The sequence below is a fragment of the Nerophis lumbriciformis genome, linkage group LG01 (genome assembly GCF_033978685.3).
Source record: "Nerophis lumbriciformis linkage group LG01, RoL_Nlum_v2.1, whole genome shotgun sequence".
Classification (NCBI taxonomy): Eukaryota; Metazoa; Chordata; class Actinopteri; order Syngnathiformes; family Syngnathidae; genus Nerophis; species Nerophis lumbriciformis.
The window spans coordinates 49,192,710-49,211,669 of NC_084548.2; the positions used below are offsets into that span (position 1 = coordinate 49,192,710).

An 18,960-nucleotide genomic window follows, 5' to 3' on the forward strand; every position below is an offset into this window, starting at 1 on the left:
TCAAAGCGCTTTGACACTATTTCGACATTCACCCATTCACACACACACACATTCACACACTGATGGCGGGAGCTGCCATGCACGGCGCTAACCAGGCCCATCAGAAGCAAGGGTGAAGTGTCTTGCTCAAGGACACAACGGACGTGACTAGGATGGTAGAAGGTGGGGATTCAGTTACACAATAATTTTCTGTAACATGTTAAACATTTTTCAAATATAAATTGAAATCTTTTTAATAGAATATATGAGCTGACCACAAGACAAGTCCAAAAGAATTGTGCAATTTTGCAACCATCAACTATGAAAAAAAAAAAAAAATTTTGCAGAAAAATAATAATATTTGCTTATTCAAGAAGCATACACAATCTTTCTTACTAATTGCGCAGCGAAGAACACTTGTCAGACAGCAAGGAGACGTGCAGCCTCTGAACCAGACGGACGCTGTCTCGTCATGTATTGCATTGTTTACAATAAATAACTGGTGAGGCACTAACAGGCTTCATTGTCACAAGCAGTGTTAGTTATCTGCAGGATTAACAGCAGAGCATGTGTTGACGCCACTGTTGCTAATGCAGATTCACTTCCAGCTTCACTTTCAAGTTATCACATGCTATGTATGATAATGTTTCTGCTAGTAAATGGTAAATGGGTCGTACTTGTATAGCGCTTTATTACCTTTTTAAGGAACTCAAAGCGCTTTGACACTATTTCGACATTCACCCATTCACACACACACACATTCACACATGGCGGGAGCTGCCATGCACGGCGCTAACCAGGCCCATCAGAAGCAAGGCTGAAGTGTCTTGCTCAAGGACACAACGGACGTGACTAGGATGGTAGAAGGTGGGGATTCAGTTACCGGTACACAATAATTTTCTGTAACATGTTAAACATTTTTCAAATATAAATTGAAATCTTTTTAATAGAATATATGAGCTGACCACAAGACAAGTCCAAAAGAATTGTGCAATTTTGCAACCATCAACTATGAAAAAAAAATGTTTTGCAGAAAAATAATAATATTTGCTTATTCAAGAAGCATACACAATCTTTCTTACTAATTGCGCAGTGAAGAACACTTGTCAGACAGCAAGGAGACGTGCAGCCTCTGAACCAGTCGGACGCTGTCTCGTCATGTATTGCATTGTTTACAATGAATAACTGGTGAGGCACTAACAGGCTTCATTGTCACAAGCAGTGTTAGTTATCTGCAGGATTAACAGCAGAACATGTGTTGACGCCACTGTTGCTAATGCAGATTCACTTCCAGCTTGGAAGAAAGGGAAAACGCGTCATTCATTTCAAGTTATCACATGCTATGTATGATAATGTTTCTGCTAGTAATTCCTTCCTTTGGTGAAATATCCACTTTGCAAGTTGCTCTGTTGCCATCCTTTCTCATGAATAACTCTCCAGCGTTTGTGCCGCTGATCTGCGCAGTGCGTGGTGACATTATGCTTGCCCACAGGAATCGATAAAGGAATTTTCAACAAAAGTAGCAAATGATTCCCATCCCTAGATACAAAGACAAGATCCCAAAGTCCATTGCTGTGCCGTTCATCTACGGCCATCACCTCATGTAGCAGCATGATAATGTACGGCCTCGTGTTACAAAGATCGTAAACTAAAAACATCCCAGGTTTTGCATGGCCAGCATACTCCGCGAACACGCTGAGTATTGCCCATTGAGCATGTTTAAGATGCTCTGGATCAGCGTATATGTTCCAGTTCCTAACGATATCCATCAAACTGTGCAACAATGTTTGAGAAAAATGGCCTTTTGTGGACATAACACACGTTTAGATATTTTAGTTTAGCTCATAAAAAATGGGAGCAAAAACAAGTGTTTGTATTTCAGTTGATTGGATGCTGAGATGATTAGATGTTAGGGATGTTCAAATCAGGGTGTTATGTCGCCCATTCCGATCGTATATGAGTGAGATCGACCGATACCAATACCGATCACATGTTGTTTTAACTGTACATTTTTCTATTTATTTATGGTTAGTGTTGTTGACAGTTAAACAGCACAATATGTTTTACTTGTTCCTTATTCTCTTTTATCACATTAAATTGTATGAGCTAAACAAAGTCAAGAGTCCTTCTGTGTCCAGGTACTTATTGTCTGAATTTGTAGACTTTTAACAAAAACAATGAAAAAAAATATTTTAAGAAAATAAGAATATTGATCTAATCATTCTAGTGTCGATCATATACTGATATTTACTATGGTGTCGACACTACCAATTTAAGGATCGATACTTGATATAGATACTTAGGTTATTAAGACATTTGCTTTATTGGAGGTGATTATTATTATTACCTCAGGGGAGCATCTCCACACTGTGTATGGAGATAAACACTTAGGTTCTTAGCTTGTCAGCCAGAGAACTAAAAATAAATTGCCAGATGGGATCAGCGTTTGTGATCGGCAATAATCGTCAATGGAGATCACATACTTTTTCAAGAAACTGGCTGATACCGATCAGTGGCCGATGGATTGGCACATTCCTTTTAAATGTTGTATGTTGCACTTTCCTGGCCTGTCAATGGTTGTTTGGAGTGTACCCCTTAGGGGCAAATACTGCACATATTGTCTTGGGAAAAAACTATATATATCTCAGGCCTGTGCCATCTAACCTTGGTGGGTCGATCCACTGTGTGCGTACTAAAAGCAGTACTGTGAAATGTAGAGCGCTAGCTGCATATTGACTTAATTTTTTTAACTCTTCTATGATTCTAGACGGACCTTTTGGAACAGGAGGGAGAGTCACAGCCCCAGAGTGGCGCCACTTGGTTTGTGGACCCCAAGGAACCCAAGCGTACAATCAGCACTAAGTACGAGACCACCATTTTCTGAGTGGACCCCTCCTACACCCCCATCTTCTTCACCCTTGATCTGGTCACACATGCTCTCTTTCACCTTCCTCCCCTCCCCTGCGTGCCTTTCACTGCGACTCCGCCTGCCGCCGCTCTGTCCAGAATCTTCTCTTGCACACTTGTAGATCTAATCCTCTTCCAGCTAGTGTTCACCATCGTCGCCTCTGTTTACCACGTCTGCTCCCTGAACTCTCTCTGCAATATGTCACCTTCTTTCCCCCCTGGTCAACATCTCACTGTTGACTCTTGGTGATAAGCCCTTTTTTTTTTGTTGGTGCTTTTCCTGCTCTGTTAGGCGACGACCGCTTTGAGGCTTTGCGCTCCTGACGCCGAGACGCTGCACGCATCCTACACCTCCATGGCAAGCTGTGTTGCGATGCGTCTGTGCATCAGCCGGCTTGTCACGGGCGCTTTCTGTTTCGCTGTCAACCGCTTGTTCAAGTCCAAAGGAGGCACATATCCCAAAACACTGTGATACGCTGACAAAGTTAGCATCAAAGCACTTTCACTAACACCCAAAGTGTGCCCTGCTCTGGCTTTATTTTGGAAAACATCCCACTTGTTCTTGCAAATGGGAATATATCACTGTGTCCATGTCCAATTCCTTTATTTTAACCTCACTGTTGTGTGTGTGCATGTGTCCTCTCCCTTCAGCTGAACACAAAAAGGACAAACCTGTTGCATGACGGGTAGGAGGAAAAAATGGTGGACCGCCACAGTCAGGAAAGGTGCGTGCGTAGGGGTGGTTGCTGGTGTGACCTCACTCCCGTATTCTGTCCATCAGAGATGTCGCGTAGCACACATTTTCCGAGAAATGCTTTCTCCTAGAGTTGTCCATCGAGGTGGCATTTGTGTTTTGTCAAAAAGCTCCAAAATTCATCTCAGCATATTTAACTGTGATAAACAATCTTGCACGGAGTGATTCCTTAATTCAACCAAACTACGATTCCAACAAACAACACTACACAGACTAGTGATATAACAGGGTGCAGATTTTGCATTTAAACTTTTCAATGTTATTTTTTTATTTGTTTGGTAGGATAATTGTCCTAATGCAGGAACTTGAACTGTCTCCCTGCTCCTCTGTTGGGTAAATCTACACAAGAATATTCACCAAACCTGCCATGCGGGATCTGCTACTTCATTTTTTTAGCTTTTATTTCAGCTTCGGAACAAACACGAAACAGAAAGCAGCTTTTTCTCGCAGCTTGTTGACTGTCATGGTACTGGCTGGTCAGCTGATGTGTAGATGGGTACAGTCAGGGCGTGTTGATTAACACTTGCTTGGTGTCTACTGTATTCGGTACGAGCAGTAGGATGAAATGTACGGTACACGCTCTTTAGTGCGCTGGTGTCAGCACCTTTCAGCCTCAGCCTGGTCCAATTCTGCCTTTGCACATCACTGAGGATCAGGATCCATATTTTGGGACGAATCTGATGATATTGTACATGAATCTAGCTGTCTTTATTTTGATACTTGAATGATTTGTGCTTTTATAGCTCTCTATACATTGTATATGTATATGTATGTATGTAATTTTTGACTTTTGTCAAAAGAGATTAAAAGGACTATGTCTTATAAAGTGAAACATATCTTGATGTCCTGTGATTTAAAGAGGCTGAGTGGCACACAAGAGGGACCTCACTTCAAAAAAAAAAGAAAAAAGATTGTACATAATATTGGGCTTCCATTTTTTAATGATTATTTTTCATAATTGTACAACTAATAAACTGCAAAATTTGAGACTGTGTTCTTGTTTCTTATTCTCACTCGGGTAAACTTTGCAGAGGCATAGACAGCTGCTGGTGAAATGTAATCAAACCAGTTGTATTGACATCATAAGCTCATGTTTGAATTATGCATCATTGCGATTGGCAAGCATCAACAACGCCATCTAAAATGTCTGATTAAAGTTTGATGGAAAAATGTGTCTTCACTAATTAGTCATACCGTAATTCATTTTCCTTTCATTTCATGTCCCTGACTAACGAAAGTGACTCTGAATCAGTCTTTTGATTTAAATAAAATTATCGAAATTGCACAAAGAGATATTTCACCTATATTTGTATTTTTGAATATGAGCTAAGGAGGATGACGTCTACAGTATCACAGGATTTATTTTATTTTTTCCAACAACAAAAAAAGTTTTAGCTGAAAAATATGTAGATAGATAGATAGCACTTTGATTCCTTCAAGAGAGTTCCCTCAGGAAAATTTGAATTCCAGCAGCAGTGTACAAAATTGTAAAAAGTAAATAATGGGGGTACAAATGGAAACAAAATAGAAAAATATTACAATAGAATAAAAATAAAAAGTAACAATGAGAATAAAAATATAACAGTAAAATAAGAATATAACAAGAGAAACTAGGCAGTAGTGACCATGTTATGAAAAAGTATTGCACTGTTATTGTTTTGCATCCCCTGTCATCCTAGTAACCCACCTCCCTCCCAGAGAGGAGTTGTACAGTCTAATGGCGTGTGGGACAAAGGAGTTTTTGAGTCTATTAGTCCTGCACTTGGGATGAAGCAGTCTAGCACTGAACAGGCTCCTCTGGCTACTGACAACGGTATGCAGAGGGTGACTGGCATCATCCAGGATGCTCACTAGTTTTTCCACAGTCCTCTTCTCTGCCACCTTCACCAGTGAGTCTAGTTTTATTCCCATCGTAGAAACGGCCCGCCTGATCAGTTTCTCCAGTCTGGAGCTGTCCTTAGATATACTGCCCCCCCCCCCCCCCCCCCAGCACACTACCATGTAGTACAGAACGCTGGCAATCGAGCTAATGTAATCTTTGACAAGCTCTCTGTGGCCCATCAGTTTTAAAATAATTGTTTTAGGTTGTAAACTAGTGTACACCACACCTCACCATAACATCTGTTAGGTCCACTAGTTGAATGAATGTATTATTATTAATGCTAACTACATATTGCTAGCATACCCTTGATGAAATGAATATAGTTAAAGTTAAAGTTCCAATGATGGCCACACACGCATTGGGTGTGGTAAAATTTGTCCTCTGCATTTGACCCATCCCCATGTTCACCCCCTGGGAGGTGAGGTGAGCAGTGAGCAGCAGCGTGCGCCGCGCTCGGGAAGCATTTGGTGATTTAACCCCCAATTCCAGCCCTTGATGTTGAGTGCCAAGCAGGGAGGCAATGGGTCCCATTTTTTGCAGTCTTTGGTTTGACGGCAGTGGTTTGAAATCACAACATCCCAGTCTCAGGGCAGACACTCTAACCACAAGGCCACTGAGCTGATTAATATATTGATCTTCCCATCATATTTCTGGGTGCTAGCAATAAATAAATTATCCCTTGTGTGATATGATTGTTCAGTTTGAAAGTTAGCAGTCTGAAATATCTCCAGGGAGTCTTACAAGTTTTTTGTTTTTTTTTAGTTTTTTTATTGCAACATTGTTAGAATAGTGTATGGACAAAGTACACACATTTTCTTTTAAGAACTATTTCGGCCTTTTTAACTACTATTTTTTTTAACAGACTGTAATCCTAGTATATGATTTGGCTTTTTCCATGAAAACCAGATGAATCTCATTCTTGCAGACTGAAAAACAAGAAAATATTGTTTTGGTGTAATTGCGCCTCTAAACTAACAGATGGCGCTAGAAAACCATGAGCATAATTCTCAGAGCTTTGATGAAGGTACATGTGATAAACTGCCGTTAAACAGCTGAAATGCAATTTAAAATGATCTTTGGCAGTTTTATATAGAATAGCTGGTATAGACAATCGTTATGCACCTCAGGATTCGATCTCATTCCGATTCTTGCAGTGATGATTCGATTTACAAGTCTCGATTTAAACGGATTTTCGCAAAGTATTACTTGAAATAATAATTACAACAAAACAGGTTACAAAACAAAAACTGACGTATATGAGCAGCAAGTAAGCATGGAAATGACCTGAAAATGCCTTTAAAAATGATTCTGAAAAAAACAACTTTAAATCGGAAGTTGGAAGGCAAATAAATAGGAATCGTAATTTGGGTGTTAATCGATTTTTTTTCAGCACCCCTAGCAGTATATATGTATATATATATATATATATGTACATGTATATACATATGTGTATATATATATATATATATATATATATGTATATACATACGTGTGCATATATATATATATATATATATACTGTATATATATATATATAAACACACATATGTACATATATATACACATATATATATCCATATATGTACATACATATGTACATATATACACTATATGTATATGTACATATATGTATATATATGAACATATATGTATATGTACATATATGTATATATATCAACATATATGTATATATATACATATGTACATATACGTGTATGTATATATATATATACATACATATATATGTACGTATATGTATATATATGTACATATATATATGTACATATATATATATATATATTTATATATATGTACGTATATGTATATATATATGTACATATATATGTACATATATATATATTTATATATATGTACGTATATTTATATATATATATGTACATATATATATATGTATACATATATATATATATATGTGTATATATGTATACATATATATATGTACGTATATATATGTATACATATATATATATGTATGTACGTGTATATATGTATATATATATATATATATATATATGTATGTATGTACGTGTATATATGTATACACATATATATATATATATATATATATATATATATATACATACACACACACATATATATAGTATATATATATATATATATATATATATATATATATATATATATATACGTATATATATATATATATGTATATATATTTGCGTATATACAGTGTGTGTATGTGAATCCAGAAAGTATTCGCAGCGCTTCCCTTTTTCCACCTGTTGTCATGTTAGTCTTATTCCAAAATAGAAACAATTATTTTTTCTTCTGAAAAATCTAAACACAATACTCCATAATGACGGTGTGAAAACCTTGTTTTTTTTAGTTTTTTTTGTATATAAAAAACATATTTATTTGCTAACTACTGCGCATTTTGGGTATTAATACCCCAAATTACTAAAAAAAAAACCTAACCAGGCACACGAATTACGTCACAGCATACCTTTCATGTAGTCTGTCTGCCTGATTGGCCACACGTGATCACATGTGTGGACGCTGATTGGTGTAGTCCCGGTAGTTCCCTCCCTCTTGCTCCACTCCTTTCCTCGGCTCCAGTGGCGGAGTGACTCACAGCCTCAGAGATGGACTGACAGACTCTCACCTTCATGTCCGACTTTATGGTGAGTTATCGACATACACTCTCACTTACATTCTACTCTTCCATCATCAATTTATTTAAAATCTACTTAAGTTTCTTCCAATAACAACTTGTGATGGTTTTAGGAGATGTGTATCTCTACAGTTTGCATTATGTGCACTTCCTGCTTCCCTATTCTTATTTTGTGTCATTCATACAAAGGAAGCGCTTTTCAACCATAAGTATAATCCACTGAGCAGTGTGTTTTATCATTGTTAATAATAATAATAATAATGAATAGACTGAGGTGAGGAAAGTGTCAATAGTTGCCCATGAAAGCCAGTAACAGACCAATGTAGCAAGTTTAAACATGAATCGATGTTTGTTGTCACTGGTAACCATTAAGCATGTGCTGGTGCCCTACAATGTACTCTTAAGTAGCACCAATACATTTCTGTCATTCAAAATTCTAATTTATACCCAATTTAAGTTCATTAAGCAGTTAATTAAAGGCCTACTGAAATGAAATTTTTTTTATTTAAACGGGGATAGCAGATCCATTCTATGTGTCATACTTGATCATTTCGCGATATTGCCATATTTTTGCTGAAAGGATTTAGTATAGAACAACGACGATAAAGTTCGCAACTTTTGGTCGCTGATAAAAAAAGCCTTACCTGTACCGGAAGTAGCTTGACGTCACAAGTTGAAAGTCTCCTCACATTTCCCCATTGTTTACACAAGCAGCGAGAGCGATTCGGACCGAGAAAGCGACGATTACCCCATTAATTTGAGCCAGGATGAAAGATTCGTGGATGAGGAACGTGAGAGTGAAGGATTAGAGTGCAGTGCAGGACGCATCTTTTTTCGCTCTGACCGTAACTTAGGTACAAGGGCTCATTGGATTCCACACTCTCTCCTTTTTCTATTGTGGATCACGGATTTGTATTTTAAACCACCTCGGATACTATATCCTCTTGAAAATGAGAGTCGAGAATGTGAAATGGACATTCACAGTGACTTTTGTCTCCACGACAATACATCGGTGAAGCACTTTAGCTACGGAGCTAACGTGATAGCATCGTGCTTAACTGCAGATAGAAACAAAATAAATAAACCCCTGACTGGAAGGATAGACAGAATATCAACAATACTACCAAACTCTGGACCTGTAACCACACGGTTAATGATGTACCACCTGACAAAGCCTAGCAATGCTGTTACTAACGACGCCATTGAAGCTAACTTAGCTACGGGACTCGACAGAGCTATGATAAAAACATTGCTCTCCACCTAGCCAGCTCTCATCTGCTCATCAACACCGGTGCTCAATTGCATTCCAGCGATCGATGGCGCGACGAAGGACTTCACCCGATCATCGGTGCGGTCGGCGGCTAGCGTCGGATAGCGTCTGCTAGCCAACTCAAAGTCCTCCTGGTTGTGTTGCTGTAGGCAGATGCTAATAAACCGATCCCACCTACAGGTTTCTTCATTGCAGTCTCCATTGTTGATTGAACAAATTGCAAAAGATTCACCAACACAGATGTCCAGAATACTGTGGAATTTTGCGATGTAAACAGAGCTTTTTGTATTGGATACAATGGTGACCGAATACTTCCGTTTCAACCATCGACGTCACGCGCAAACGTCATCATACCTAGACGTTTTCAACCGGAAGTTTCCTGGGAAATTTAAAATTGCACTTTATAAGTTAACCCGGCCGTATTGGCATGTGTTGCAATGTTAAGATTTCATCATTGATATATAAACTATCAGACTGCGTGGTCGGTAGTAGTGGGTTTCAGTGGGGCTTTAATCTTTGTTGGTGTCTTATGTTCAAGTTCAACGCCCGTGAAGTTAAATCACGGTGCTGTACCGCTTGTCAAGAAGGCATGTGAGCAAGCAAAGTGACATTCCACTCACTATTGCATCCTGACTCAGCTTTGCTACCTGTGCTCAGGTGTATGTATCGCCTCTCTGTCAGTCTGCACTCCAAGTAATTACTGTTGCTTTTTAGGGAACTGAAGGTTGATTTGTTTGACACTTTGTTGCCAAAGGGGAATATGGTAAGAATGGAAGGCAGAATCTCTTAATAAAGGATATTGGACAGAGTTTTAAGAAGACTGGATTTTGTTAAACACTCAAATATTTTTGGCATTTACTTCATCTGAACCAATGAATTAGGATGAATACCTTCTCAGTGCATGTTCATGAAAGTTATACTTCCTGTGAAGTGAAGTGAAGTGAATTATATTTATGTAGCGCTTTTTCTCTAGTGACTCAAAGCGCTTTACATAGTGAAACCCAATATCTAAGTTACATTTAAACCAGCGTGGGTGGCACTGGGAGCAGGTGGGTAAAGTGGCTTGCCCAAGGACACAACGGCAGTGACTAGGATGGCGGAAGCGGGAATCGAACCTGGAACCCTCAAGTTGCTGGCACGGCCACTCTACCAACCGAGCTATACCGCTGTTTAAGGTCCTTTAATGCTTAGTACACCCTATCCATCATCCATCCATTTTCTACCGCTTGTCCCTCTTGGGGTCGCGGGGGGTCCTGGAGCCTATCTCAGCTGCATTCGCGCGGAAGGCGGTGTACACCCTGGACAAGTCGCCATCTCATCGCGGGGCCAACACAGATAGACAGACAACATTCACACTCACACTCACATTCACACACTAGGGCCAATTTAGTGTTGCCTATTACCCTATGTATTTTTAGTATTAAAAAAGAAATATGTTCTAAAATGACAAATGAAAAAAAGTTTAAAGTTAAAGTACCAATGATTGTCACATTGTGGTGAAATTCCTCTGCATTTGACCCTTCCCCTTGTTCACCCCCTGGGAGGTGAGGGGAGCAGTGGGCAGCCGTGGTGGCCACGCCTGGTAATAATTTTTGGTTATTCAACCCCCAATTCCAACCCTTGATGCTGAGTGCCAAGCAGGGAGGTAATGGGTCCCATTTTTATAGTCTTTGGTAGGACTCGGCCGGGGTTTGAACTCACAACCTACCGATTTGAGGGCGGACACTCTAATCACTAGGCCACTGAGTGTGATTGTAATTGAGAATAGTATTTTTTGTCTTTGTCATTTTAACTTTATTTCACCGATTTGGTCCAACAGAGACTAAATGAGTAGTTAAAAAAATGCCACAAGAAGACATAGTGTATACCGTATTTTTTGGACTATAAGTCGCAGTTTTTTTTCATAGTTTGGCCGGGGTCCAGTGCGACTTATATATGTTTTTTTCCTTTTTTATTATGCATTTTCGGCAGGTGCGACTTATACTCCGGTGCGACTTATACTCCGAAAAATACGATATATAGCACAGCAGATTTCATTCCACTGCATAAATGATTTTGCTTATTCAGATTGTAGTACTGTACAGGTTATTAAATATCTGCAAGTTTGTCATGAAAGAAAAAATGTGGCCTTCTTTATTCGTGCTTATATTTCAGTTTTTGCGGTGTGGTTTTTATTGCTCTGATTTTACTTGATGACTGAAGGTTGCACCAGGAAGCTTAAAACAAATAATTATTCCCTACAGACCAGTTTAATTTTTTGTTTTAGAATCTTCCTCAACCTGATGAACCGCTCTTATCCTCTAGCTTGTGCAATGCCGAAGGGTGACACGTGGCACGGTGGGGCTGCCTTGGTGTCCTTGAACAATATGGAGAGCGCTGGGAGCTGCGACAGTGTCATCAGTGTGAACTCGGGCTATGTGAGTACTTCATTGTAAACATTTAGACCAGGGGTCTCATACTCGCCGCCCTATTTTGTGGCCCTCTAATTAACTTCAATGTTTAGTGTAATTGCGGCCCTTGCATTCTACCTACCTACTCTAGTTAAAATTTGTTTGAGATGCTTGTCTCAAAAAATAAAAATAAAAATACTCTTTGTCACTTTCGTCTCCCATGTTTGAGCGCCCCATTAGGGCGATGGCGTGTGTGAGTGTGATGTACAGTATATTTGTGTGCAGAGCGAGGACAGCCTGGAACACTTAACTGCAGAGGAGATGGCAAGCATCATGTATCTTGAGCAGACCATCGAAGCACTGGAGGTGCAGGAGGACAGCGGAATATCCAACGACGAACGGGACTCAGGACACCAGGCGGAGAAGACGAGTCGGAGTAAAGGTAAACAAAACAGTAATCTCCCTTTTTTAGGAGTAACACAATAACAAGGGGTCGCTATTGGGAGTTATGACATCACTGTGATAGTCTGATAACATTAACAAAAACACAGATTACAGAAAGAAAAAAACACGCTCCAATGAGTCAAACCCCCCCGTGTGTGTAAGTAGGTTAGGGTGAACAAATTAAGAGCTCCTACCATGTTAGATGTTCCAAATTGCCCCACAGCGTATATGGTCCTGCCGAAGGTTGTACTTCTCGACTCATCAGAGGAAGACATCCTACATGCCGCCCGTACCAAAAGCTCTGCAAACACTCCGGCAGGAAAACAAAAAAACACCTGGCTTCAAAAAAAGAAGACCCTATCGGTGCCTTATTCAGTTGTTAAGTGAATAAAGACCACTTGCAACAAGTGCTCAGCGATAAAATTGTGCAAGTAACATTCTTGTAACTACTGTAGCGTCCCGACAGAAGCACGCAGTGACAAATATACAGTACAGCTTGTCAAATCCACTCTTGTTTGACTCTTCTTACCTCTTGTGTGCACAAACTATACTCAAATCTACATTTAAAACATTCTTGAAAAGCAGGAAGTTATCGGTACCGTCTCGAAGAAAAAAAAATATCACGCACCCCTAACAGTTTTTGTTTTTTTTCTAGAAATTGCCGGTTTAAACGTTGAATCTGGAATGAACCGCAGTTGTGAGACCCTGCCCCCACTGTTGGTTGACTTCCCGTCAGAGAAGTGGAGAACGCTGACCGGGGAAAATTTAGATGAGCATCATCTTCTCAGTCGCACCTGTGAAGTAGACGTTGAGGCAGAAGCCCGTGAAGCCTCTGTGAACGCCACACCAGAAGACCGACTGGTAACTCCTGACTCAATGGCAATCACACGTTATACTGAAGGCTCACCTCCCATTGACGGCTCTCCAGACACATTCACTTGCACGACCTCTAAAGTAAACGTAGCTCCGATTCCCCTTCCGTCTGACTTCATGGACAACACAGGACTCGGAAAGCCACTTAATGTCAAAGCCCCCCCTCTCTCCAGTAGCAGCAAGTCAGTGTCCGTTGACTTGTTTTACCAAAGAGCCTTGGAGAAAAGAGCTCCTGTCAGCTCTCCTAATAACCAGAAACCTGCAGAGAAACACCTAACTGAAGCCAGTCTAAGTTCACCTGCTTTGGAGTCTCTTCTCTCAGATGTCATTCTCCCTGAAGTCCCAGAGGTTACTAAGCCAAGGAAGTTTTCTAAGGGAGTCACGCCACCACCAGAAATGAAATCGCCCACTGGCAACAGTCACCTTGAGAGAATCCACCTTGAGGCCCTTCATAAGCTCGGGCTGCGTCAAGGTAACGGGACAGACCGTTCTCCTGAAACTCAAAAGCCACGGGCATATGTTCCATTTCGAAGTAGTGTGAGTCCATCCCCTTTAACACCAAGTTTGTTGAGTTTATCCCCCTCAACACCATCATATACCTCCATAAGCCCCCTGTCCTCTGCCTCTGACGTTCCGCCTTCACCCGTCGCCTCCGGTCACTTTGCCAGGCGTTGCTTTTCACAACATGAACAATCTCCCGTCATACATGTTTTAAGGAAGCCTGTCGACGCTGACAAGTTGAGATCTTCTCCTCGAACTTCTTCAGACCTGGTCAAGCAGCTAATCCAGGTCCCAAGTGCTCAACCAGGTCCACAATTGCGCACCGGCCACCGCCTAAGCCGACCCGTTTCTTATCATGAAGGCATCAGCGTCGAGCGGTGCCTCAGTAACGCCACCAGCCCTGACTTTCGGAGACAAGCGTCTCTCCAAACGGCCTTGGAGCAATCAAAAAAGGCGGTGCGGTCGCAAGGCGTCAGCGTGATGGTCTGCCCTCGGGATGAAAATGGAATAGAAGCCCTAAAGAAGCTCAAACTGTTCAAGGACTGATACTAACCACACTACTCCTTACACATCATATAAACATACTGTAAATACACACAAATGACACTTTATTTTTTTTACATATCAACATCTTGTAACTGCCTCATATGACTCGACACGTTTACTTTGACAAACATGCTCACTTTTGTACAGTGTGGGCCTGATTTACTAAAAGTTTGCGTGTATTAAGATGTGCAAATTTGACATTGCACACAAAGTTGACCTACTAAGAAGAGGATAGCGTCTCTTTAATTAGCAAATTAGAGAACGCAATCCATTAAGCATGTTTGTCCTAATGTATATGCCAATTATCAGATTATAATACTGGGACAAGGAGATGCAAATATAGTTATATAGCACTTGCAATGTGATTTATCAAGACTAAAACCGTCCTGCGACCGCTGTTTGCGTCTATGTTTAGCAAGTTTGAAATGTGCTTGCAAAACAGCACAGGATTGGCTGTGAGAAAGGAGCGAGATCTTGGACAGAGAATCCTCCGTCCTATGCGTGTGTCAACATATTTAAACTGTCATAAATTAATAAGTTATTGGAAAGCTTGTCAATTTAGCAATATCATTTTACGGTTTCATAGCTGCCGGTTGACTTAAGAGGCTGATTAAAACAAATTCAATTGATTTGTTTTGGTGTCTGCTGGCATTTGTATTTTAATGGCATTCGAGAATTATTATTATTAATGCTGTTCAATAATTAATTGTGATTAATCACACTTGAATTTTGGATTAATCCTGATTATTCACTTGCATAGTTTAAATTATTATTTTTTTTAAACTAAATATGAGAGGGACAAGCTGTACAAAATGAATGGATGGATTTTGACACAAGGAACATTTTTTTAAATGATTTAATTGAATGCACATTATATGCTCAAAACTTGCTAACACGTATATGTATTGATGCTTCAAGTCTCGTCAGAGTTTATTTTGAAGTGAAATTTGCCAGCCAGCACACTTGTCAGAGTCACCTCACTCATCTTTCCACTGGTGTATGCACTGACCTGATCACTGACAATATGACAACCCGTTACGCCTTTCAGGTATAGTTATGGTCATGGTAAAGGTGCATGTACAGTCCAAATAAATTGCGTGATAAATCTGCATATGTGTATGATTAATGCAATTTTCTGTGATTAATCATATGGGTTAACTGGTTATTTTTGACAGCCCTAATTATTATAATGTATCTATTATATATATTAAAAAAAGTATTGTATTATGCATTTTCTTGTTCATAGGTCATTCCAGATTCACCATCACAACACCGTCACACCTCCCAGAGCACACCTTCAGCATGCTAAAAGTAGTGTAATAGTCTGGGCGTTTCGGAGTAGTAAACGGCGATCTTTCATCGGCTATGAAAGTAGCTTACCACCACCAGGTGTGAATGATTGATGGGTTCTACATGTAAAGCGACTTTGGGTACTTAGAAAAGCGCTATATAAATCCCAGTTATTATTATTATTATTATTATTATATAAATAAGACGGCCTGCACCACTTTTGCTTGTTATCAATTGCACAGGCTTAGTAGATAGCCCACTGATAGCACACGTTATTTACCAGTAATTTGTATCTTAGTAGATCAGCCCTGGGTCTCCTAAAACTGCCAATAAGGAAGTGATATCTACTTGTAACTCAAAGAAAGAAGTCATTCATTTTGATTGACATCGAAAGCTGTCTCTCACTGTCTGGTTTTGCAAAAAACTACCTTGTTTGACTTTTGAATCGTTTACTTTTTAAGTCTTGACCACTGGAACATTGGCAAAGTTTTGTTACGCGACTAAAGTCGGCCAGGTGTCTGAAAGCGGGAGAACAGCGTGGCCTTCCTTCCTTGTTGGTACTTTGTGACACACCCAAAGACTGCTGCATAAGAATGTGCAGCACAAAGTTAGCACGCTGTCACAGTCAACCTTCAACACGGCTTCACTGCAGTAGAAAGCTGAATTGGTTGCTCTTTCCGAGAATGACAAACATTTGGAAGACTTGCTGTGACATAACAGGCCTCTCTGAGTGTGTTGATCTGATGTGATGATGCAAAAACAGGTGCGACCTGTTTATTTCCATGACGCCACATTAACGAGCTTGCGGGCTTTCCAAACATGTTATGGCTGCCAAAAGTGGATTTGGTCTTTCTTGCTCTGTTCGATCTTCATGTCCCCTGACCTGATGGGGCAACACCTTGTATTTATGAGTGCACCAGATTGCTACTCTGTATCACATAAATACAAGCTTTTTTTCGGTGGTACTGCATCAAAAAGCGACATCGGTGTGTAAAGGATATCACCACATGGGCTCAGGAACACTTCAGAAAACCACTGTCAGTAACAACAGTTGGTCGCTACATCTTTGAGTGCAAGTTGGGGACGGCGTGGCGCCGTTGGGAGAGTGGCCGTGCCAGCAACCTCAGGGTTCCTGGTTCGATCCCCACCTACTACCAACCTCGTCGCGTCCGTTGTGTCCTTGAGCAAGACACTTCACCCTTGCTCCTGATGGGTAGTGGTTAGGGCCTTGCATGGCAGCTCCCGCCATCAGTGTGTGAATGGGTGAATGTGGAAATAGTTTCAAAGCGCTTTGAGTACCTTGAAGGTAGAAAAGCGCTATACAAGTGTAAGTAATTTACCATTTACCATTTAAAACTGTACTATGCAAAGCCAAAGTCATTTGTCAACAACACCCAGAAACGCCGCCGGCTTTGCTGGGCCCGAGCTCATCTAAGATGGACAGATGCAAAGTGTAAAAGTGCTCTGTGGTTTGACGAGTCCACATCTCAAATTGTTTTTGGAAACTGTGGACGTTGTGTCCACCGGAACAAAGAGGAAAAGAACCATCCGGATTGTTCTAGGCGCAAAGTTGAAAAGCCAGCATCTGTGATGGTATGGAGGTGTATTAGTGCCCAAGACATGGGTAACTTACACATCTGTGAAGGCACCATTAATGCTGAAAGGTACATACAGGTTTTGGAGCAACATATGTTGCCATCCAAGCAACGTTATCATGGACACCCCTGCTTATTTCAGCAAGACAATGCCAAGCCACGTGTTACAACAGCATGGCTTCATAGTAAAAGAGTGCGGGTACTAGACTGGCCTGCCTGTAGTCCAGACCTGTGTCCATTGAAGATATGTGTGTCGCATTATGAAGCCTAAAATACGACAACGGAGACCCCCGGACTGTTGAACAACTTAAGCTGTACATCAAGCAAGAATGGGAAAGAATTCCACCTGAAAAGCTTCAAAATTGGTCTCCTCAGTTCCCAAATGTTTACTGAGTGTTGTTAAAAGGAAAGGTCATGTAACACAGTGGTAAATATGTCCCTCTGCCAACTATTTTGCAATGTGTTGCTGCCATTAAATTTTAAGTTAATGACTATTTGCAAAAAAAATAATGTTGTTCCTCAGTTCAAACATAAAATATCTTATCTTTGCAGTCTATTCAAATGAATATAAGTTGAAAAGGATTTGCAAATCATTGTATTCTGTTTTTATTTACGAATTACACAACGTGCCAACTTCACTTTTTAACCCCTTATTAGACACCATTTTATTTTCAAATGGGATGATTTACCCGCCTTGTCTTCTATGTCATTGCACTTTAATTTGAGTTAGGGTCTGTCAAAGTAACCATCATTGAATAGTAGCCTTAAAAATGCTGTAGTTTGCATTCCCAAAGTTGACTGGCCTACAACAGAAAAGACTGGAGCTGTAACTGCAACATGTTGGCCACAAGAGGGCAGTGGTGTGTCATACACTACACAAACATGAAAAGAATAAACGAATGAAGAATACTTCTGTGAGTTTGCAGTTTAGGAGGACATATGCTGTTGGTGATATGTGATCAACATTTCACAATATATTTTTGGAATTATATGATACCCTAAACATGTTTAAAAACTCAATATGATAATTAAGTTGGACTATTTTTATTCTATTGTTTTTATAAATGCCATGGTTTTATTGTACTTTCGATTGGTTTCTGAAAGGCGCTATGAAATAAATGTATTATTATTAGGGGCATGAGAGTAATAGTTCATGATAAAGTACTTGAGATGGATCTTACGCCTGCATGTTGAAGAAGCCAACTGACGCAAAATAAATTGACAATGTATTTATTGTATGCAATTGTCCACATCACGCTTCAAATATTGCGGCTCCATTATATCGCATATTTACTTAAACTTGAATCTACATATATTTGGCGTAAATGAAGTTTTATTTATGCATTACAGTGCAGCATTTGTCTTATTTCTGTCATTTTAAAGTTATTCACCAAGCAGGACCCAGGTGTCCGGGTCAAGGGTGAAAATGGCTCGCAACATGGCGGCTCATCTTCTGATGGACTTCATCCTTAACTACTGAGCAATGTCAAAAGACGAGAAGAATGGAGATGAACTATGTTGATGCACGTCATCTTTGATGATCTCCACACTGGTGGACCTTTGGCGTGAGCAGTGTGGAATGACAACACCGGCACAAAATGCTAACGTCAAAGCTAATGGTCTTAGCTAAGACTGTTCATTTGACCAAGTTTTTGCAGAACAAAACACGCCGGTGGTTTTAGCGCATGGAAGCCCAGTTCTAACTTAGAGAATTACCCGGAATGTGACTATAAGTATTTCCAAGTTGTGGCCATGTTGTAGTGGCCGGGTGATGCCCATGGCAGTGATCCTTCGGACTACCAGTAAGTACAGAACACTACTGTAAGCTACAGTAGAACACACACAATATTGGGTAAAACGAGTTTAAAGGTGACTA

General features: G+C 40.1%; 2 protein-coding genes across 5 annotated transcripts in view; both read left to right on the plus strand.

Annotated features, from left to right (window-relative positions):
• LOC133622540 (ankyrin repeat and SAM domain-containing protein 1A-like) overlaps window positions 1-4,472 on the plus strand; it is a 112,037-nt gene extending 107,565 nt beyond the window's left edge. For all 3 annotated transcript variants that reach the window (XM_061985371.1, XM_061985375.1, XM_061985379.1), the window contains one exon: window positions 2,747-4,472. In XM_061985371.1, coding sequence (XP_061841355.1) covers window positions 2,747-2,863 — 117 coding nt within the window. In that variant the 3' untranslated portion in view covers window positions 2,864-4,472. The remainder of the gene's footprint in view (window positions 1-2,746) is intronic.
• A 3,655-nt stretch (window positions 4,473-8,127) lies between these two features.
• LOC133613907 (uncharacterized) lies at window positions 8,128-15,371 on the plus strand. 2 transcript variants are annotated; one of them, XM_061971811.1, is made up of 4 exons: window positions 8,128-8,185; window positions 11,712-11,862; window positions 12,121-12,277; window positions 12,935-15,371. In XM_061971811.1, exons 2-4 carry the CDS (start codon window positions 11,728-11,730, stop codon window positions 14,197-14,199), a joined length of 1,557 nt encoding a protein of 518 aa, XP_061827795.1. In that variant the 5' UTR covers window positions 8,128-8,185; window positions 11,712-11,727; the 3' UTR covers window positions 14,200-15,371. The 2 variants fall into 2 exon arrangements, with proteins under 2 accessions (XP_061827795.1, XP_061827804.1); XM_061971820.1 differs by having other exon boundaries at window positions 8,131-8,185; window positions 11,750-11,862.
• The last annotated feature ends 3,589 nt before the right edge of the window (window positions 15,372-18,960 follow it).

Coding starts and splice junctions, on each gene's coding strand:
- LOC133613907 (XM_061971811.1), top strand. CDS start 11,728: ATGAACCGCTCTTATCCTCTAGCTTGTGCAATGCCGAAGGGTGACACG. Junction 11,863..12,120: donor TCAGTGTGAACTCGGGCTAT/GTGAGTACTTCA, acceptor ATTTGTGTGCAG/AGCGAGGACAGCCTGGAACA. Junction 12,278..12,934: donor GAAGACGAGTCGGAGTAAAG/GTAAACAAAACA, acceptor TTTTTTTTCTAG/AAATTGCCGGTTTAAACGTT.